General features: G+C 38.0%; 1 protein-coding gene and 1 non-coding gene across 3 annotated transcripts in view; both read right to left on the reverse strand.

Annotated features, from left to right (window-relative positions):
• The window catches only part of Ccar1 (cell division cycle and apoptosis regulator 1), a 47,044-nt gene that overhangs the window by 16,232 nt on the left and 7,224 nt on the right, over positions 1 to 23,588 (reverse strand). The window contains exons 6-16 of one of the 2 annotated variants that reach the window (XM_051186795.1): positions 21,645 to 21,838; positions 17,888 to 18,002; positions 17,582 to 17,774; positions 14,540 to 14,669; positions 13,713 to 13,874; positions 8,845 to 9,070; positions 8,045 to 8,158; positions 7,388 to 7,554; positions 6,437 to 6,647; positions 5,546 to 5,629; positions 1,152 to 1,337 (exon numbers count right to left, since the gene is read on the reverse strand). In XM_051186795.1, coding sequence (XP_051042752.1) covers positions 1,152 to 1,337; positions 5,546 to 5,629; positions 6,437 to 6,647; positions 7,388 to 7,554; positions 8,045 to 8,158; positions 8,845 to 9,070; positions 13,713 to 13,874; positions 14,540 to 14,669; positions 17,582 to 17,774; positions 17,888 to 18,002; positions 21,645 to 21,838 — 1,782 coding nt within the window. The remainder of the gene's footprint in view (positions 1 to 1,151; positions 1,338 to 5,545; positions 5,630 to 6,436; positions 6,648 to 7,387; positions 7,555 to 8,044; positions 8,159 to 8,844; positions 9,071 to 13,712; positions 13,875 to 14,539; positions 14,670 to 17,581; positions 17,775 to 17,887; positions 18,003 to 21,644; positions 21,839 to 23,588) is intronic. The other variant, XM_051186796.1, reaches the window with a different exon arrangement.
• On the reverse strand, positions 7,685 to 7,749 carry LOC127224444 (small nucleolar RNA SNORD98). Its single transcript, XR_007834720.1, has one exon. It is a non-coding gene; the product is annotated as a small nucleolar RNA SNORD98 (small nucleolar RNA).

Raw genomic sequence — 23,588 nt, forward strand, 5'->3', positions numbered from 1 at the left:
ATGAGCTCTAGGCCAGTCTAAACTATTTAGTGACACCCTCTCAACCAAAAAGAAAACAATATTTTTTGTCATATCTCACTAAACTTCTTTACTCTAAGACAGCATCTACAATTCTTTTGAATTTCATTAACTACATGACTTTTTTTAAAAAAAAAAAAAAAAAAAAAAAACCAAAACCCTGGCAGGCTACTTTATAACTTTTTGTGCTCTCTCTCTCAGGATTTCTCTGTGGCTTTGGAGTGTGCTCTATATTCCTCTTTCATCTTTCTTTTTACTTTATGTGTACAAGTATTTGGTCTGTATCTACCTATGTTAACTATATGCTTAGTGCCCTCTGAGGTAAGAAGAGGGCACTAGATCCCATAAGGAGTCGCAGAAGGGCTGGTTTTGTATATTTTGACATGAGCAAGGCCTGCCAAGGATTCTAAGATTAATTAGTCCATGGTAAAATAGACCATACTTAAGAGGGGTGGCAAAGTTTACTTTAAGTCTGTGTATAAGTGTTTATGGATATGTGCAAAGACTAGCATTGGCAGTTAACTCCTTCTGGGTATTTATAGCCTAAGACTGCTCCCTATAAAGATCTTATACCTAGACCAGACAAATTCTGCCTGTGTGCTGTACTTTAATAACATGGTAAGTTTCCAAGTTGCAGTGGTACTGTTTCGAAAATCCCATGTGATTTCAGTTTCATTTAGATGGATGTCTGTCCTTTCTTCATTCCCTTGCCACCACTAGCCAGGGCTCCACAGACTGAAGCCATACAAGATGCAGCAGGATTCCCTGGAACTAGAGTTAGGGAACCATCATGTTGGTACTAGGACCTGAACCCAGGTTGTATTCTGGCACAGCAACAGCTTTTAACTACTGAGCCATCCAACCAGCCCACCCCCTTTTGATAAGGAAAAGTCTCACCATCGCCCACATTGATCTCAATTTTAAGATCTACCTCATGAGTACTGAGTACTTAGTTCGGACCAGACTGAGCTTGCAAAGCAAGACAGTCTTTAAAAAAAAGAAAAAGAAAAATGTTGTATTTTACTGCATTTAAATTATAACTCAAAACTACAGACAAACACAACTTGTTACATGTTCCAAAAGCTCCTAGACAATATTAATAACATCACAGTATGCAAATATGGACTACATACCTCTTTATCATCCTCAGACTTCCTATCATCCTCATCTTCCTCTTCCTTCTCAGACTTCTCTAATTCCTTCTGCTCTTCTTTTTGTTCTTCTACTTTAAGCTGTTTTGTCAAGCGAGCTATTAACTGGGATTTTAGTCCTTTGGAACTAAGAGCTCGACTTTCTAATTCTTTTCGGAGATCATTTACCTAAATATATGGAGCATAAAAACACAGAAGAAAAAAGTATGATATAAAAAAACAAATTATCTTTTGTCTGATTCTTGAAAGTTGCAAATTTAAGACTAATGTGGTCTATATAGGAAGTTTTAGGCAATCCAGAGCTACCTATAGTCAGACACTGTTTCAAAAAGCCATAATTAGGGGAAGAGACACTGACCATACAGTGTTTTTTGAAAATGCAAATTACAGAATATTTTTGAAAAATAATTTAAAACATGTGCTTTTGAGTGTGTATACAAAGGCACACTTGCTATGGCACTTGTGATGGTAAGAAGACAGCCTCCAGTAGTCAGTTCCTGCCATTTACCATGCTGATACAGGGTCTATGGTTTCTGTCATTTCCCTGGAATCAACCTCTACTTGTGATGGCCTGTACAGCAGCACTTTCACCCACTGAGCCATTACCCTGACCCTTCTATTTTACTGAGTTAGTTTCACATAGCCCAGACTGGTCAAAATTGTTTATGTAGCAGAGGCAGGCTTAAACACCAGATCTTCCTGTTTTCACTTCCCAAGATTATCACCAAGCCTACCTCTAGAATGTTTTGTTTTAAAGATTTATTTTTCATTTTTCTTTTCTTTTCTTTTTTTGTTTGTTTGTTTTTTGTTTTTGTTTTTTTGTGGCAAAGTTTCTCTGTATTGCTTTGAAGCCTGTCGTGGAACTAGCTCTGTAAACCATACTGGTCTCAAACTCACAGAGATCCACCTGTCTCTGCCTCCCAAGTGCTGGGAGGCAGAGACTTCTTTTCTTTTTTAAAGATATATGTATTTTATGAACATAGGTGTTTTGCCTGTATGTATCTCTGTGCCAGATCCTCTGGAACTGGAGCTATAAACAGGTGTGAGCTGCCATGTGTGTGCTGGGTCCCCTGGAAGAGTAACCATTGCTCTTATCCACTGAACCATCTCTCCAGCCCCCTTTTTTGTTGTTTGTTTTTCAAAACAGTTTCTCTGACAGCCCTGACTGACCTGGAACCGGCTTTGTATACTAGGCTGGCCTCAAATTCACAGAGATCCATTTGTATATGCCTCATAAGTGCTGGACTGAAGGTATGTGCCACCACTACCTGGCTTTGTTTTATTTTTAATTACAGGTATGGGCTGGAGAGATGGCTTAGCCATTAAAGGCTAGGCTCACAACCAAAAACATAATTACAGGTATGTGTGTACATCTGTGCACATGAGTGCTTGTGAGATCAACCTGGACCTGGAGTTACAAGTGTTTGTGGGCTGCCCCATGTGAATGCTGGTAATTGAACTCTAGAGCTCTAAAAACGTAATACCCACTCTTAAGTACTTAGACATCTCTTGAACACTGTAAACAATTTAAGTTGCTTAAAAATATTTTAAAACAGGTAAGGTGGCACATGCCAAGAATCCCACTGCCTGGCAAGAATAAGTATTTTAACAAAATAAAGAATTTATTCTTAACAGAATGTAATGCTTAAAAATAATTACACTGGGGCTGGGGATAGTGGCTCATGCTTTTAATGCCAGCACTCTCAAGACAGAGACAGGTGGGTCTCTGAGTTCTATGCTAGCCTAGTCTACAGAGTGAATTACAAAACAGCCAGGGCTACACAGAGAAAACCTGTTTGAAAGACAAAAACAAATAAAAATTACACCGGGAAAACTAGTGCTAACTGAAAAAGAATAAGATATACTCTTTACATTAACATATAACCAAACAATTATCAAAATCCTTGTAACCAGTAAGAAAGTAGAAGGAAACAAATGCAAACATTTTAATACAATGAATTATTTTGAGGAGTGTGCTATTGTTTATGAATAGTGGTCAGAGGACAAATGCTGGGAGGTGACTCGCTTTAGTGACAAGAGCTATTATTTCCTGAGATATTTCACTGGTTCCTACCTATGAATTTTACTAGGTTATATTGGATAGACATGAGTCTATTTTTTATTGTAATTGGAAAAAAGTACTTGTTATTAATAATCAAAAGAAATACAAGTTGAATTGGTTTTTTGTTGTTGTTGTTATTTTGAGACAGTGTCTAGCTATACACAACAGGTTGCCTTCAAACTTATAATTCTCCAGGCTCAGCCCAAGTACTTGCTAGGAGTGCAAATAACCCCCATGCTTAGTTATGTATTTTATTCTTTTGGTTTATCAAGATAGGGTTTCTCTGTATAGCCCTGGGTGGCCTGGAATTCTCTCTTTGGACCACACTAACCTCAAGCTCAAGAGACCCATCCACTTCTGCTGGCATTAAATCCATATGCCACCACTATCTGGCACATATTTTAAAATAAAAAATGTCATAGATTCAAGTCAGGTACAAGGGTATGCATCATTAATCTTAGCACTCTAGAGGCAGAGGTAGGCAAAACTCTTTGAGTTTGAGGCCAGCTAGGGCTATAGTAAAAACAATCAAAAATATAAAAGATTCATTAGTTAAATATGATAGTGCATATCTGTAGACCAAAATATGCATGAGGCTGAAATAGAAGGTTCATTTGAGCCCAAAATGTTTAACACAGACTCAGCAACATAGTGAGACCTCATCTCAAAAATGAATTGGAAGAGCTGGCTCAGCAGTCAAGAGCACTTACTGGTCTTGTAGAGGACCCACATGACAACTCACAACCATCTGTAATTCTAGTTTCAGGAGTTCTAACACCCTCTTCTGATGCTGCAGGTACCAGGCATATACATACATGCCTGGTACACACATACATAAACTGTTGGGTGTGGTGTTGGTGGCACACCTATATAACTATAGCACTTGGGAGGTCAAAGTGTAGGATCAGAAGTTCAAGACCATCATTAGCCATATAGCAAGTTCAAGAACAGCTTAGGTTACATGAGAACCCTATGCTAAAAATAAGAAAATTGACCAATTTTTACAAAATGTCCTGGCAAGACAGTTCAATGGGTAAAAATACTTGCCAAAGGGCCTGATGATCCAGGTTTGATCCTTGACAAAGCAACTCCCTCACGTTATCCTCTGACCTCCACACATGTGTTATAGCAAGCTAATGTCACCTCCTCAAATGAAAAAAAAAAAAAAAAAATCCAAACAATGAGGTGTCCTGACATATATCTTTAATCCCAGAACTCAAACGCAAAGAAAGGCAAATCAATTTCTCTGAGTTTGAGGCTAGCCTTGTCTCCTCAGCAAGTACAGTCCATAGGGTGACCCTGTCTCAAAAATGCATCTGCTACACAAATAAGCAAGAATGATCAGTCTGATCTGATCAATTTAAAGGACCACGGATACAGAACCACATGATAACTAGTCCAGATCTACTGCACAGAAACACTAGCACAGCTGCCTTAATCAAAGATTTTTGAAGTTGTTACTTTCTTTTCCAGTTTAGTAGCAAACTTAACTACATTTAACTTTGAAATTCTTTAAAAAAAAAAAATCAGATTCACCACCTGGTGTAATGGCTCATGCCTTTAATCCCAGCACTTGGGAGACAGAGGCAGACAGGATCTCTGTGAGTTTGAGGGTAGTATGGTCTACAGAGTGAGTTCCAGGACAGCCAGGGCTGTTGCTCAGATATCCGCCTGCTTCTGCTTCCGAGTGCATTACCACCTAATCAGATTTACCTTTTTCCTCTCCTATTCTCCTTAAATTTAGGTTATTTAGGCATACAAATCCTGCAATCCCTAGTCATTCCCAAACCAGAAAACAGTGCTATCAACATAGGTATTACACCGGAAGCACTGGCAGATGCTACATAACTGAACCATACATACAGCCTCTTTAATTTATGTCTACAAGCACAACACACCGTAGTACAGAAAACCAAAGGGCTTCATTTTGAATGCCCCATACCCTTTACTTTATTTATCTGTTTTAGTTTTTGAGACAAGGTTGCTCTGTGTAGCCCTGTAGTTCTACTGACCTTAAACTCAGATCTGCCTGTTTTTGCTGGGATTAAAGGTGTATGTGCCACAATGCCCCATCCTCTACCCCTCTAGACAGGGGGCTATCCTAAAAGTCACTCCCCTGAAATGAATGGCAATCCTCCTGTTGTTACCTCCCAAATCTGAGATAATGGATATGAGCCACCACACCCAGGATGATTGAAACAATTCTCTCAGTCTCAACAAATTTACTAATTTCTGTTCAGAAATTAAAAATTCTAAAACATCCTTCCTCATTGCTATTGTGTGTGTGTATACATATGTATACATTTTCCATTACCTTCATTGCCTTTGGATCAAGTTTAGACCAATGCGTAGGAGTGGAAATTTCTTTAACTTCACCATCATCCTTCTCTTCTTCATCCTAACATACAAAGTTGAGAACAAAATTACTATTCTGAAACCTTCAACTGTAAGTCATTTATTCTTTAAAAGTCTGTTGCTGATCTGTGCAAGGTCACAATGTTTCAGATTGTCTTCTCCTAAAGTTATTATTTAGGCAAGTCCACATACATACATTCTACCACTTTTAACTGATCACAAAGACATCAGCCAATCAAAGCCAGATCTGTGAAACACAAAAGGGTGATAAATTACAACACAAAGGATATCAGGGATACACAGACACTGCCGGTCTCCATTAACCACACAGTGTGTGATCTTACCCCAATTTTCAAGCCACCCAAAGACTGATTTAGTCAGACCTTTGAAATGTACCCAAGACGTTGCCACATAGCCTGAAATTTCAAATGTCTCAGACTTGTGGTTGTCCAATTTCAAATATCCATGACTAGAACTGATGACCGTGAAAGAGAAAATTTTTTAAAATTTGAGAAAATGGCAAAATGTTTAAAATGGCTTAATACTGAATCTTGCTCAACAACTGGTCCCAGATTCCAGCAAATAGACCTATGATAAAAACAAAATTCTGTGCAATAGAAGCACAAGTTTTTCTTTGAGGTCTCAGTACTCTTACGTTTAAGTTAGCATAATAGACAGATTTTTACAATAAAAGAAAATACAACTATACTGCTGAAAGCTGGACTACCAGTCGCTGTTACCAGTTATGTTCCTCCATGTGTGTCTGTTATGTAGTGTGTGGTGTGCATTTGTGCCTGTGTTCCTGTGCCTGTGAGAAGCGGAAATAGAAAAAGGGATTAGCGTTCAGTGCCTGTTCTCCATCAGCCTTCTTGCGTTCACCCTGAAGCTTCTCGACCAGCTGCTGCTTGTATCCTCGGGAGAGGGTTTCCCACTCTGAGCGGGTGGGAAGGCAATGCCAAACATCCGGGAAAAATAAAACCACTGTCTCCACATGAGCTGGAACTGTACGCCCCTTGTGGGTCTCCTCAGGGCGATGGTAGCGAATCTCTGCAAAACGGTACCTGTTGCAAGGGAAGAAGCATGTTGGAAAAAAAATTCTACAATACATTTTAAAGACCCTAGTTCACTTGTAGCACATCAAGTAAAGAAATTTTGCTGCAAGAACTTGAGGTTGGTCTAAAGAAAAAAAAAAATTATAGAAGCCATAGTTCCTCTTTTGGTACATTTGTATAATAGCTTATTGGTTAAAAGAATACATTTCCACAAAGAATTTTCTGATTTGATTACAGAGCTACCCATCTTTTAGAGAATACCTGAAGAAGCTGGAAAGCTGTTCAGATTTCATGTGCTAAAAAAAGAATATTCTCAATTAAATTGTAAGAAATATTCTAAAATAAACAAGACAAATAAGCCTCAAGAGAAAATATGGCTGAACAAAAATAATCAGCAACTACATCACTTTATAACAAAGGAATTATAATGGAATGAAGTTCTCTCTGGACGATCTTCTCCAGCTATATATGAAATGAAAAGTTTTTTTCAACATTCATCCAATTTCCAAAGTACAGCATAATGAAACATTTAAATTTTCAGTATATTTTGATTAGTTCTTAATGCCCCTTCCCAAAAACATTTTTGGCACCAAATAAACTTTTGCTACAAATGGGGATTTTCCTTTGAGTTTACCTGCATGACCAGTGTTGATAAATAAGGAAAGGGGAAAGGCTGATTGACAAGAACAGCTACATAAACTACCAGAAGAACATTCCTAAAAATAATCAAGAAATGAATTGGTACTTACCATTGTGTGCATACACTTAGATCAATGCCTGTCAGAGCCTTACAACAACGAATGGCAGTCTTAATCAACACAGAGGGGTCTTTTTCTGGGTTTGGTCCATCCAACGAAGGAGACCAATGGCCTCCAATGGCCATGGCTTCATCCTTGCCTTTCATGCCCACTAGAAACTAATTCAAAACAAAGAATCATTTACATATATAACATAGCCTATCAAATTATAAATAGATTCTCAGAAAGGAAAGGCACAAACCTTCCCAATATCATTATTACTACCTCTGGTATCTGCCAGGCAAGGAAGAGTTCAGTTCATCATGTTCCACACTGCATTTCAGCAATGGAATAGGACTTAAACATCATAACTCATCCTCTAAATATTTCATCAGATAAGAATTCTTTTTAAAAACACAGCTATGCTTAAATACAAACTTTAAGGGCATCCAAGAGATTTTACTAGGCTACAAGTATAAAGCATCAAATGCACAGCCGAACTAAAAGCAGAAATAAAGCCACATGCTAAACAAAAAAATCTAAACTATATGAAAATAGATTTAATATTATTAAAGTAACAAGATTTAAAATGTGCTTGTTTTCAATTTTATGCAAAGAATTAAGATAAACAAATACACAACTAAAATCAAAATAAACATTTCATTTTACCTTAACCAGTCTAGCAGGATGCTGAAATCCATCACGAAGTTCTTGTGGGTCTTCAGCAAGAGCACATGACTTATGATACAAATCCTCCATACTAGGGCTAGCCATCAGCATTACCTATTATAGTCAAATAATTCAATCCTGTCAAAAGTCTAAAGTAATGTAAAAAAAATGAGTACTACTGATTGAATTTACATGTAAGATATTTTTTTTTCCTAAAAATGGAAAATAAAATGCTACAGAAAAAAAAAGTGGTATTCGATGCCTTATCAAACTTGCATTTTCAAGAAGGGATTTTTCAGGTCAATCTTTTAAAACAGAAGCAAACTGACTAAGCAATAGCCTGAAGACTAGTCTTTAACAAATTTATCCAACATAAAGTTTTATCTGGGTCTATAGGAAGTCACATGGCACTCAAGATCAAGTGGCTCACATTTTTTAAGTTTAAAATGACAACAATAGCCATTGTTTTATAACTTAAGAATTAAGACTGGGGTTGAAATAACATTTTAAAATAGTTAAAGACACAATCAGGCAGAGAAAATCAGAGTTTGGGTTGGCTATCTAACAACCAGATTTTAAAGGATAACACCGTGGTGGCACACGCCTTTAATCCCAGCACTCAGGAGGCAGAGGCTGGCTGATCTCTGAGAGTTCGAGACCATCCTGGTCTACAAGAGCTAGTTCCACGACAACCTCCAAAACCAGAGAGACTCTGTCTCGAAAAACCAAAATAATAAATAAATAAAGGATAACACCATAAGCTATGAGATTCAAATTGTGCATCACAGTGGAATACAAACCTTTGCACTGTACAAGTGGTCAGCATCAGGTGGATCAAGAACAGCCACATTTTTTTCTAAGGACTCGACTTCTCTGTGCATCACATAAAAATTGCAGTAATTTCCCAGTTGAAACGGTCTTGACAAAGGGAAAGCATCCACCCATGTAAACTGAGCATCAAAAAAGTCACTAGGAATATATAAATTCTGGTAACGGCGCCTTAGTTCCATCATGTCACAACTAGGACTGGAAAATAGACATAGATAATGAATAGAAGCTATACAAAATTTTACAAAGTAAAAATGCACAGATTCAAATCGACATAGTACACTGGTGGATAAATAATATCTAAATGTTACTGTCTTCGATATTTTTTGTGTGCAGTTTATAATTCCTTAGAGAATACCCTTTAAAATAACTACTACATCTACGATATGTAAGATAACAATAAAAAATAAAATGAAATAACTACATCTCCAATTCTAGAGATTATCTGAACAAAAGGAGTTACCCCTCAGTTGGAAGTATGTACACTTGAAAAAACAAATTACAATTCATACAAAAATATATACTAAGAAGTGATGAGGGGCACCAAGTTAATATTTGAATGCCAATCAGTCACATCTGTGATAGGTAGAAAAACATGATGTTTTTTGTTTTTTGAGACAGGGTTTCTCTGTGTAGCTTTGGAGCCTGTCCTGGACTTTGTAAACCAGGCTGGCCTCAAACTCACAGAGATCCACCTGCTTCTGCATTTGAGTGTTGGGATTAAAGGTGTGCGCCACCAACATCCAGCAAAATATACAATTTTTGTTCTATAGTAAGTGCTTAGATTAAACATACTTAAATTGAAAAATTTAAGGTGTGATGGCACACATCTTTAATCCTAGCACTCCAGAGACAGGTAGAAGCCTAAAAGTTCAGGGTAAATTCACATGAAATAAAAATCCAAATTAGCTCTAATCATTCGTATCTCCATACCCTTAAGACATCTGTGCCAGATCACTATGCAAAGAGGGGATACATTCCTGACCATTTGTATGTGACAATGGCTTTTAAAAAAAGTGTGTGTGTGTTGCTTGTGCACCAGCTGAATAACTGATACCAGAGGAGGTCAGAAGGCGGCATCAGATACCCTGGAACTGAATAGTTGTTGGCTTACATATTTGAATGCTTGGTCTGCAGTTGGTGGGGCTGTTTGGGACAGATTAGAAAGTGTGGTCTTATTTGAGAAGGTGTTTTACTGGGGTAGGCTTTGAGGTTCCAAAAGTCTATGCCATTCCCAGTTATCTCTATTTCTGCCTTTGCTTAGAAATAAGCTGCTTTTATAGAGCTGAGCCATGCCTGCCTGCCTGCCTGCTGCCATGCTATCTTGCCATGATGGTCGGGGAATCTACTACCCTCTGGAACCATAAGCCCCAAATTAAATGCTGCCTTTTATAAGTTTCCTTGTCATGATGTCTCTTCGCACCAATAAAAAAATAACTAAGACAGGTATCATCTATGTATCAGGAATCAAATTTGGGTCCTCTAGAAGAACAGCCAGAATTCTTAAAACACTGAGTCATCATCTCTCCAGCCTTCTGACAATATTTTAAATAACTTCATTTTCTTTAGCAGGCTGGCAGGCAGAAAGAGAAACTCAAAGATAAGTTAATCTAGTCAAAGGATCAGTGTCTCCTAAAAACACAATGAATTAAAATAGACAGGCAAGCATGGTGCCACAGGCCTGTAATAGCAGAATTTGGGTGGCAAAAAGCATGAGTATCATTTAATGTTTGAGGACAATGGACCTACAAAGCAAGTTTCAGGGCAGCCAGTTTTGTACAATAAGACCCTGCTTCAAGAAATCTAAAGGAGAAGAAATAAAAATAAAAAACAGGCAAAGACATCAACAAACTGCAAATAGACTATGAAATACCAACTAATCTATCTATATGTAAAATTGTCTTTATTTGATATAAAGACATGACTCTTAAAAAAAAAAAAGAAATACAATATATAAAAAGTTGTCTTTATTTGAAGTCTAAAATAAAAAATACAGATAGTCTGTGGAGGTAGCTCAGTAGTAAAATACTTGTATAACACCCAAAAGGTCCATGTGCTGTAAACACCAAAACAGGAAAAGTGGCTATGTACAGATAAACCACTGATGCTGCTGCTACAGCAACACTCCAGTTTCCACATTTCTGTTATCCTGACGCCACTGTCAGGATAACAGAAATGTGAAAAGGGTTTGTTTTTAAGATTTACTTAATCTTATGTGTACTTGGGTACCAGAAAAGGGTGTAGGACCTCTTGGAAAGGAGTTATGAGCAACTCCATGTGGATGCTGAGAACTGAGTGTACTTTCTCTGAAAGAGCATCAAATGCTCTTAACTACTGAGGCATTTCTCCAGCCCCTTCAGTATCATTTGCAACTTTGTTTTATTATCACTTAACTATGTGCTAGGTTTAGCCTGTTGGCTATGTGCACAGGTGGTTGTGACCTGCAGAAGCGGAGCTGGACATCAAACTCTTAACCTCTGAGACTTTTTTCTTAAGCCTATTTTCTTCACTTTTATTTTTAAGAGATTGAATCCAAAATTTCCAACATTAAAATTAACAAGTCATATTTTACCCCAAAGGGGTAACATCTATAATGGAACAGAGAGATTAAGTACAAACAATTCATTTCCCTTCACATTACTTCCTAACCACATTTGTGTAAAGAAATTTTGACTTCTACAAATTCAGAAGAAATTTAAAACTTTTTTGCAATTGGTTCATTTAATGTTCTGGATATTTATACAAAGGTGGTAAAATTAAATTGTGAAAGTCTAACTTGTAAAGAACTAGATGGCTACTGTATTTCATATTCTATCACCAAGTGATGAGAGACGTCCTTCGGTATGCTGTAAATATGTTTCTCTTATTGGCCGATCAGTATTTTGTACAATGGACAGGCAGGATGTAGTCAGACAGGAAATATAGGTGGGGCTACCAGACTAGGAAAAGGGTGGGAAGAGGAAGCGAGTCAAGAGGGAGACAAAATGGAGCTATTTGGAAGATAGGACACACAGCCATTCTTCAGTAAGCCAAGACCATGTGGAAATACATAGGTTAATAGAAATGGGTTAAAAATTAAGAGAGCTAGCCATTAAGAAGCCTGAGCCATAGGCCAAACAGTTTATAATATATGTAAGCCTCTGTGTGTTTATTTGGAACTAAATGACTACGGTACTAGGCAGGACAGAAATTTCAGTCTACAAGTTTTCAAAGAAAAACATTGAATATTGACAACAGATAGAATAAAATGTTTCTTGTCAGGCGTTGGTGGCGCATGCCTTTAGTCCCAGCACTTGGGAGATAGAGGCAGGCGGATCTCTTGAGTTTGAGGCTAGCCTGGTTTACAGAGCTAGTTCCAGGATAGGCTTCAAAGCTACAGAGAAACCCTGTCTCAAAAAAACAAAAACAAACAAAAAACTAAAAAAAGTTCTCCATTTACCAATATTTTGGAGGCTCCTGGGAAATGTTTTTGGTTCCCTTTGGGTTTTTCTGAAATATGGCAACTACTTAAGAGTAAATAATGATGAAAAACACTATTATAACCTAAGATTACTTGATTTGACTACAACTATATAACATGTCACAAGGGCATTAAATAACAAATACTAGTTTCTTAATCTAGAACATAATATACAGAAATTTTAAGATTTAATAGGCTAGTATCACGAATATTCATGTTATCCTTTTTTGAAAGGTAGAAATAGCCTCAGGTCACAGAAACAGACATAGTTACTTGTAACAATGCTAAAGAGCTTTTAAATACTATTTTTCTAAGTTTACTGTCAATCTAGGGCTGTTTTGTATTAGAAGACAGGGTTTTTTTTGTAGCTCTTGCTGTCCTGGATCTCACTCAGTAGACCAGGCTGGCCTTCAATTCACAAAGATCTGCCTGCATCTGCCTCCCGAGTGTTGGGATTAAAGGTGTGCTCCAACATCCAGCTTGATTTCTAAGACAGCATCTCTATGTGGTCGAAGCTGTTCCAGAACTTGATAAGTAGACTCGGCTAGTCTCCAACTCACAGAGATACACCCCTCTCCGCCTCCCAAGTGATGTTATTAAAGATGTGTGCCACCACATCCATCTATTTTTCCACCTGTTATCCTATGATCTAGGTGCTCACTACCACCATGAATGACAGAGGATTTGTAACTGTTATATATTAGGCTAAGTGCTATAGCTATTTAAATCAATTTCATAATAATTCTGTAAGTTAATGAGATTTTGTGGGTGAAGCTGAGATATTTAGTAATCTCCTTCTGATTTCAGAGTCTAAGTAAAGGTTAATCCAATAAAGACAGAAGCATGTAAAAGACACCAAGTTTGTATATGTATATAATAGGTTAATGTTTCTACATTACAGTATCTTGCCACAGTTATTCTTAAAAGAACTGGTTTATCCAGATGGTGATAGTGCACACCTTTAATCCCAGTGCTCAGGAGGCAGAGGCAGGCAGATATGTGTGAGTGCTATCTAGGCCAGCATGGTCTACAGAGTGAGTTCCAGGACAGCCAAAACTACGAGAAACCCTGTCTCAAAAAACAAACAAAACAGCTGAAACACCTGGTTTAACAATTTTATTATTGCTTCTTATTTTCAAAATAAAAGTTAACAGTAAATCCTGATTCTAACCTTAAAGGAAAATTTCATTACAAAGAAATGTTCTCTAGAAGCTTGGTTGGTTGATTTTGATATTGGAACTGAACCTAGAGCCTCATGTTACTAAATAAATTTTATAAGAAAAACATACTCACAATTATACTCTATACCAAACTATACAAAACTATGTTAATAATAAAACTAAGCAAGCAAACAAACAAAAAACAGAAGGGAAAACTTACCAATCTAAAGAAAATTTTGAAAACTGCACTGTGTATCGTGGAACAACACGGCGGACTCTTCGAGGGGATCGCTCTCTTTCTCTCCTGGGTGACCTTTCCCGGGAACGTTTCCTCTGAGGTGATCTTTCTCTGGATCTGCGTCTTTCTCTGTCCCTTTCACGACTTAAAGCAAGGATGTCTAAAATCACTCCATGGCCAACAGGATGGCTCAGCAGGTGCAGGCTCTGATATCAGGCCTGAGGACCAGAGTTTCATTCCCAGATCCCACATGGTAAAAGAAGAGAACAGACTGCTTCAAGTTTTACTCTGACCTTCATACATATACCATGGCATGGGAACAGGCACAAATTAAATAAGTGTAGTAAAAATAAAATCACTAATACTTATTGATATTATGAAATAGCTCTTGCCAAGTGTGGCAGTGTACACCTTTAATCCCAGCACTCAGAAGGCAGAGGCAAGTGGATCCAGAAGTTCTAAGCAGCCAAGGCAGAAACAAATAGTTCTTTTAATTTCTTTTTTCTTTCCTTTATTTGTTAATTTTTGAGAGTATTGTTATAAAGACCAGGCTGGCTTGGTATTCTCTATATAGTCCAGATGGCTTCAGCCTTTGAACTAATAGCAACTTATAATTTATTTTTATTTTATGTTTTGTCTGCATGTATGTGTGTGTACCACATGCATGCCTAAGAAAGGCAGAAGGGAGAATGGGAAGCCCCAGGGCTGCCACCACATGGATGCTAGGAACCAACCCTGGTCCGGAAGAGCAGACAGTGCTCTTACCTTTAAACTGTTTCTCCAGCCCACAATGTGATTTTCAAACATACCTTCGGTCATCTTTTCTATTAGGTACTTGATCCCCTCTGTCATTCCTTCCTGAAAATCTTGATGGTGGATCTAATCTCCGTGCTGGTTGGGGTTGTGACACTATACGAACAGGAGGCTGCAATAAGCCAGCTTCAAAAGATACAGAAGAAAACACAAAAAAAATAATCAAAGCTCAAAATACATCACAAGGCTGAGTAAGAAAAAGGTAACAAAGTAAGTTGTCTGTTTCCCAAATCAACAAAATATATAATTATTTCTACTTATAAAAATGGTTAATTTTCTTTTATGTACACTGATGTTTTGCCTGCATATACCAAGATGCCAGATTCACTGGGACTTGAGTAACAGATAGTTGTGAGCTGCCATGTGGGTACTGGGAATTGAATCTAGTCCTCTACAAGAGCCATCTCTCCAGTCCAAAGTTATTTCTAAGTAAAGGAAGAGGTATTTGGTGATTTCTCCCTGTTACAGAAAACTAAAAATTTACTTTATAAAATAACATAGTTATCTATTTTCCCACATAGGACAATAAATCAACCTGGTCTGTAGGGTTAGTTATAGGACAGCCAGGGATACACAGAGAAACCCTGTCTCAAAACAAACAAACAAACAAACAAACAAACAAACAAGAAAGAATGGGGGGACAATTTTCCTTTCAAATTTGTTCAGTATCAGAATTACTCACATTATGGGGTAAAAATCATGGACTATGGTTTGTCAACACCTGATCTAGATATACACTAAATCAATGAATACTATAGAATAAGATAACCAGATAATATTAAAATACCAACTTGGAGATTATTCATTTGCAGAGAGAAAAGGATCCTATTAAATCAGAGATATCTATGGCTACTGACACCTGCAAGAAATCAAACCCAGTATCAGTAATACTGGGATAACTGAAATGAAAAATGATACAGCATGAGTGAGTGACAAAGCATCAACCATAACCAATTCCTTGCAAAGAATTTTGGACTTACCTACCCTTCAGATGCTATGACAAAGGAGCAAGGATAAAAAAGAAAATTACAAGTAATTTTTAAAAAATCCAAAAAGTGAGCATTCCAAAAGATGTCATGATGAAAACCAAAATAAACAAATAATCCCAGGATTTGATAAATAGAGGCAGAAGGATCAGTGGTTCAAAATGATGCTTGGATACACAGTGAATTTAGCAAACCTATGCTATAAGAAACCCTTCCTTAAAAAACAAAATGTAAATAACAATCAAAACTATGATATAGCAGAGTGGTAGTGGTACATGCCTTTAATCCCAACATTTGGGAAGCAGAGACAGGAGGATCTCTGTGAGTTCAAGGCCTGCCTGTCTACAGAGTGAATTCCAGGACAGGCTCCAAAGCTACAGAGAGAATCCCTGTGTCAAAAAACAAACAAACAAACAAACCCCAACCAACCAACCAACCAAACAAACAAACAAACAAAAAAAGGAGTATCATAGGGATAATAAGACGACTCAGGAAATGGGGTGGGGGAACATCTTGCCATACAACCCTGAGTTCTATACCTAGAAAAAAAAGGTACAAGAAAGCTCTTCTGCAAAGTTGTTCTCTGATCTCACCTGCACTACTGGACACGTTTACATCTACACAGTATACATATACATACTAAAAGACTGTATGTCAGCCACATAGTGGTGGCACACACCTTTAAACCCAACACTATGGAGACAGAGGCAGGCATATCTCTGAATTGAAGGCCAGCCTGGTCTACTGATCAAGTTCCAGGACAGGCTCCAAAGCTACAGAGAAACCCCATCTACTATATGTCAATATTCTACAGAGATCCTTACACACCCATGTTTATAGTTATATTATTCACAAGAGATAAGAAATGAAGTTCATCAACAGGCAAACATAGAAAATGTAGTTTCATATACATATATACAATGCAATGCATAAAGAAAATGAAATCCTGGTATCTGTAATAAAATGGATACAATCAGAAATCATACTTCCATAGAAAATGAGCACTCAAAACAACACTGTATGTTTCTTCTCATATGCAGAAACTCAATTTAAATAAATGCCTGTGTATATTTTTATATTGTAGATAACAAAACTGTAAAAGAGAGCAAGGAGAGCAAGGGATCTATCGTGAAGATAAGACAATAAAATACATGCAGTAGGAGACAACAAAGACTAATGAGAGAAGGGAACCCTCTAGAGGTGGAGGGAGACCCCAGAGAGGGCAGTGGGAGGAGAACATAAGAGAATAATGTGTCACACTTAGGTTCAGGCAATAGTGTCTAATTTATGTGTATTTGCCCCAAACATCAATCAATCAATCAATCAATCAATCAATCAATCAATCAATCAATCAATCACCTTTCATATTGTGCTGGTTAGCTTTATTATCAACCTTTAACCAGCTATAATCACCTGGGGAGAAGGAACCTCAACTGAGAGGCTGTCTCCATCAGACTACACTGTAGGCAAGTCTGTGAGGCACTGTCTAGACTAATGATTGATTGGAGGAGGGCCCAGCACACTGTGGGTGGTACAACCACTAGGCAGTTGGTACTGGGAGGTCTAGGAACACAGGGTAAGCAAGCCTCAGAGGGCAAGTCAGTAAGTGGCACACTCCTCCACAGCCCTGCTTCAATTCCTGCCTCAACTCCTGCACTGACTGCCCTTCATGATGGACCATAACTTGTAAACCAATTATCTTTTCCCTCCTTAAGTTGGTTTAGATGGTGCTTTATCATAGCAACAAAAAGCAAACTGTAGCATACCTTTAATCCCATCACTTGGTAGGCAGAGGCAGGATAATCTGAGTTCAAGGCTGGTCTGGTCTAAAAAGCAAGTTCCAGGACAGCCAGGGATACAAGAGAAACCCTGTCTTAAACAATCAAGAAAAAAAAAAAAAAAAAAAAAAAAAAAAAGGTAGAAAAAGTTCTGTTCATGATACTTAAGTTTCCTTCCATGTTTTCTCAAAGTCCATAATATCTTTGTATTTAGCAGCATGTAAACCATCCCTATACATTCATTAGAAACAAGAAGCGATAATACATTTAATACCTTTCTGCTGTGGCTGCTGTAACAAGGGCTGTGGTTGAGTCTGCAATAGTGGTGTAATAGAAGCAGCTGAAATCTGGGCCTGCAGTAATGACTGGGGTTGGGGCTGTGCCTGAACACCAAATGTTGTCTGTGGCACAATGGGTTGAATAACAGCAGTAGGAGTCTTCAGTAAAGGTTGAGTTTGGGACTGATTCTAAAAACAAACAAAAATTAATAAATAGACAATGTCTTTATAAAGAAATGACATTATAAATCAGCAAAGTCAAGTATCAAATTTCTATAGTACCAAACTCAATAGTTATGTACCTGATTTGGTAGTGTTTGAATCCTTTGTGCATTCCATTTAAAAGGCATATTGGGATTATAAGTTGCTTCAACCAATACTCTATCACCAACTTGGGGGGTTTTCCCTTTAACAGCACTGGAAAAAACAAGGTAATTATAAATACTCCCAAACTGATTTATATACAATATGCAATTGAAGAAAAAGAAGATTTATGTATTTGTTTGTTTTACTTCTTTAGGAGACAGGATTTCTTATGGAGCCTTGGCATGCCTATTACTCACTATGTACACCAAGCTTCACAAAGATCTGACTAACAATGCCTTTCAAAGGCTACAGTGATTTTAAAGTATGTTACAACTAAAATGGAAGTCTGGATAGTATACTCTTTTAAAGATGTTTTTATATTTAATTGTATAAATGTTTTGATGCACATAAAAATGTAGCCCACAGGCCTGGAAAGATGGCTTACTGGTCAAGAGCACTGGCTACTCTTCCAGGGGACCCAGGTTCAATTTCCTGCATCCACATGGTAGCTCACAATTGTTTATAACTCCAGTTTCAGGGACTCCCAACACTCTCATATAGGCAAAATTCCAATACACGTGAAATAAAAATAAACCATTTTAAAAAAATGCACATCATGTGCATGCCAGGGCCCATGGAGCTCAGAAGAGGGTGTCTGATCCCTGGAACTAGAATTACAAGTGGCTGGCACAGTGCAGGTCATGGGAACCAGACATTATTCTTCTGCAAGAATAACAAGTACTTTGAACTACTGAGTCATCTCATCTCCACAGCCATAAAAGATTTATTTTCATTTTTAATTACCTATTATGGGTCTCCTATGGATGTGCTTAGATGAACTGGTACCCCAATAGTTAGAAGGTATCAAATTCCCTCCCCCAAAACTGGAGGTACAGGCAACCATGGGCCACCTGACATGGATGTTGGGAACTGAAGAATTAATTATCTCTTGCAGGAATGTTGAGTGTACTAGACTCATTTATAACCTGATTACATTTCACCTTCCACTGTATCTAAAATAAGAAAGTTTCAAGTACTGGAACAATTTGTCCTTCTGTTTTCTCAATACTCCTCTATGTATAAAACTGTCACTATAATATCCCGAGGGTAAGATTTTAGAGCGATCATAGGAAAAAAGGAGGCCCAACAACACAAAAATCTTGAACAGTAATTAGTTTCCCTAACATAGCACTTACTTCTAAAGCAGTGCATTAAAGTCACCTAAAGTTACCTAAGGTAAGATGGCTAATGGGGCAATAGTCCTTGCTATGCAAACCTAAGGACCTGTGTTCAAATCAGCAGAACCCATGAGAAACCAGGCAGAGTTCCACAAGCCTGCAACCTGAGAAACAGAAACAGGATCACCAAGTTTTCCTGGCCACTAACCTAGCTACAGGTTCAGTGATAAACCCTGTTTCAAAGGAATAAGGTAGGTCAAGGATTAGTGTTACATGTCGTTAATCCTAGAACTCAGGAAAGAGGCAGGCAGATCTTTGTGAGTTCGAAGCTAACCTGATCTACAAAGTGAGTTCCAGGACAGATCCCAAACCTACACAGAAAAACTGTCTCAAAAACAAATCAAGACCAAAATAAATAAATAAATAAAATCTTGATACAATTTTTGGGGAGAAGGGCAAGGAATTGTTTTGTTTTGTCTTTTTTAATTGAAAATGTTTGACAGACAGCGTGGTACACACCTTTAATCCTAGCACCCAGAAAGCAGAGGCAAGTGTGGATATCTAAGAGTTCAAGGCCAGCCTGGTATACACTGCAAGTTCTAGGTCCTCCAAGGCTACAGAGTTCACCTTGTATCAAAACACCAACCAAACAAAACTACCACCAAAAAAACCCAAACAAACAAACAAACAAAAAAAAAAAACCTTAACATTCTTTGGCCAGACATGGTTGCAAACATCTTTAATCTCAACCCTCAGAAGGAAGGGTAGATGGGTCTCTGTAAATTCACTGTGAGTCCAGTCCAACAATGAATTCCAAACCAGCTACAGCTACACAAGGACATCCTACCTCAAAACAACCACCACCCTAATTTTTAGGGGCATGGGAGATGACTCACTGGGTAAAATGTTTTCTGTACAAGATGAGGACTAAAGTCTGAATCCCAAGAATCCACATGAAAGCTAGGCATGGTGGCACACATCCATAACCACAGGATTGGGAAGACAGTGACAGATGCCTGGGGCTTGAAGGCCAGCAAGTCTAGCAGATATGGTCAAGTTCCAAGTGAAGTGAGAGACCTTATAGTAAAATAAAGATATGATGAAGGGCAATAAAGAATAATAAAGCCAGGGCTGGAGAGATGGTTCAGTGGTTAAGAGTACTGTATTCAATTCCCAGCACCCACATGGCAGCTCACAACTGTCTATAACTGCAGTTCTAGGAGGATCTGACACCTTCAAACCAATGCACTTACAATAAATATAAATAAATTATATATTTTAAAAAAAGTACAAAAAGCCAACCTCTGGCCTACATACATACATGCCCAGGTGAGTGTACCTTTCCTTCAAAGCATGTATGTGCTCATACACAAATAGACACACACATACAATTGAGAAAATTTTAGTCAATATTAAACATGTAAAAAAAAAAAAAAAAGAAAAGAAAAGAACAAGAGGGGCTGGAGAGATGGCTCAGTGGTTAAGAGCATTGGCTCCTCTTATAGAGTTCAATTCCCAGCAACCACATAGTGGCTCACAACCATCTGTGATGAGATCTGGTGCCCTCTTCTGGTCTGAAAGCATACATGCAGACAGAATACTATATGCACAATATAAATAAATCTTTAATAATAATAATAAAAAGAACAAGATTAGATTTTAAAAAGCTATTTCAACCTCCATCTTACTTTATTTATTGATTTGTTTCAACCTCCATTTTATTTTATCTGTTTGTTTGTTTTAGAGGCAAAGAGGTCTTTCTGTAAAGTCCCAGTTGTTCTGGAACTTACTCTGTAGATCATGCTGGAAATCAGAGATCCACCTGCCTCTGCCATTCAAGTGCTGGGATTCAAGATTCATGCCTCAATCTCTAATTTTATTCTTAGCCTGGATGTGAATGTTACTAGAGATGCCACCTAATTAACAACAGATTTATAAAGAATTAAAAAGAGGGTCTAGACCCTACTCAATTGACTTGACAGATTTTGATGATTCATCCTTTAAGGCATCACACTCCTTGTGGAGTGCGGGAGGAATGGGAGGGAGGGATCCGGGGGGTATTGGAGGGAGAGGGAACTGGGATCAATATATAAAATAAGAATTTACATACATACATACATAAGAATTAAAAAGACATCAATTAGCATGTATTACCAAGCTTGAGGACTGAGCCTGATCCCTGGAACCCACGTGATGACAGGAGAGAACCAACTCCCTACTTCTAACAGCCACAGTGTATAACCCTACACCCAGCAGACATAAATAAATAAATGTAAGCACACGCCTTTAATCCCAGCACTCAGGAGGCAGAGGCAGGAAGATCTTTTGAGTTTGAGTCCAGCCTGGTCTACAGAGCTAGTTCCAGGATAGGTTCCAAAGCAATACAGAGAAACCCTATCTCGAAAATCAAAAAATATTAAAAATTAAAAACTAAGAAAAAAAATGAAAAACAGCTTAAGTATAAATAAATATACAAACATAATGATTTAAAAATAAAATTATACACTATATTTTTTCCATGATTGAGAAAGTGTTACTACATATATCATCTATCAACATCTAATGAAGTTTTTACCCAAGCTGGAAGAATACATCTTCATCCACAAATCCAAATGTATCATGTAGCTTTGTCACCACTCCTGTGAAAACACGCTGTTTCTGAGGTTGAGTTTGCTGTTGACTGGACCTGGGTGTTGGGTATGATACAGTAATCTGTGCCGCAGGCTGAGGAGTAGACAGGCTAAGGCTTGTGGGCAATGCAACAGCTGGCTATTGAACAAAAGCAACATCACATTAAGACTTGTTACTGTCTATAATAAAGAGTAAAAGTGACTGTAAACTCAGGTATTATACTAGTAAAGAAACAGCTCCATTCCCAAAATAAACCGGAAAAGAAAAAATACTAGGCATGATGGTGATTGTTTATAATCTGGAGAGAAGGAAGCTACTCCTGCTCACACTGACTGACCTCAAGTTTAGCCTGCAATGTGAGTTCCAAGGCAGTAAGAGATTCTGTCTCAAATAAGACAAACAAAACAATAGATGGCATACAAGGAATAATACCTGAGGTTGTCTCCTGTTCTCCTCACTTACCAGTATATACCAGTACACACACATCCCAGACTCTAAGTATGGAGGTTCATAATCCCAGCATAGGAAGCTGAGGCATGAGTGTCAACTGCCACAGGCTTGAGCAAGGGCAACTACTATGATATCCTAACTCCAAAGACCAAGCAACCAACCAATGCTTCGGTTAAGGGTTAACAAAAGAACTACACTCTTTCTCTCCCGTCCCCCTCCCCCAGTCAAGGTTTCTCTGTATAGTATCTCTAGCTGTCCTGGAACTAACTTTGTAGGCAATGCCTGCCTCTGCCTTGGAAGTGCTGAGATTTGTCCATATTAGGCTTTTTGTTTGTTTGTTTGTTTGTTTTATTGTGACAGAGTTTCTCTGTGTAGCTTTACTGTCCTGGAACTCTGCCTCCCGGGTGCTGGGATTAAAGGCTTGCGCTACCACCACATGGCTCCATTTTAGTTCTTATTCTGTGGTGTATATTCAAATGTCTCTGTGTGAGTATGCACGCCTGTGTATAAGTTCTGAGGATCAAACTCATATATACTAAGTGATCACCACAGAGCAAATTTAGCTTTTGTTTGTTTGATTTATAAAATAGAACCTTATTATACATACCAATTGCTATCTAATCAAGCTTGAACCAATTTTAATTATTACAGGAAGTAAAGTTCTCAATTGACATATTGTTGGTGGGGTTTTTCTGTTTGTTTTAGACAGGGTCTCACTTTGTAGCTCAGGTTGGCCTGAAACTCACTATGTGATCTACCTGTGTCAGCCTCCCTAATGCTGGGATTGAAGACATGCACCTACATTTTAAGATTCTTATTTTTTATTTATGTGTATGAGTAAGTATCTCATGTGTGCAAGTGGTACTGCCCAATGAGGTCAAGAGACAGCACCAGAGTACCTAGAAGTGGGTACTAGAAACTGAATGTTGGGCCCAAGAAGAGCAGCTCAAGTGCATGTTCAGACATCTCTCTAGCACCAAGTTTGTTAAAAAGAAAAGTAACAAAGTCTGAGGATATAACTTAACTGCCAGAGTGATTGTCAAACATGTGTGATTGGGGTAGGGGTATGTTTTGTGTGTGTAATGTATATATCATGTACATGAGAATGTGCCTGTGTGCACATACATGTACATATGTGGAGAACAAAATAAGACATGAAATGTAGCTGGGTGTTGGTGGTGCACACCTTTAGTCCCAGCACTCAGAAGGCAGAGGCAGGAGGATCTCTGTGAATTCAAGGCCAGCCTGGTCTTCAGAGCTAGTTCCAGGACAGGGTCCAAAGCCAGAGAAACCCTGTCTCAAAAAACCAAAAAAAAAAAAAAAAAGACATGAAATGTATTTGTATTTCTGTGTTCTCCATTTTATTGACATAATTTCCAGCACCTTATAAACCAGATATAGTGGACCATGCCTATAATCTTAGCACCAGTGAGTTGGA

Source organism: Phodopus roborovskii, unplaced genomic scaffold (genome assembly GCF_943737965.1).
Source record: "Phodopus roborovskii unplaced genomic scaffold, PHOROB, whole genome shotgun sequence".
Classification (NCBI taxonomy): Eukaryota; Metazoa; Chordata; class Mammalia; order Rodentia; family Cricetidae; genus Phodopus; species Phodopus roborovskii.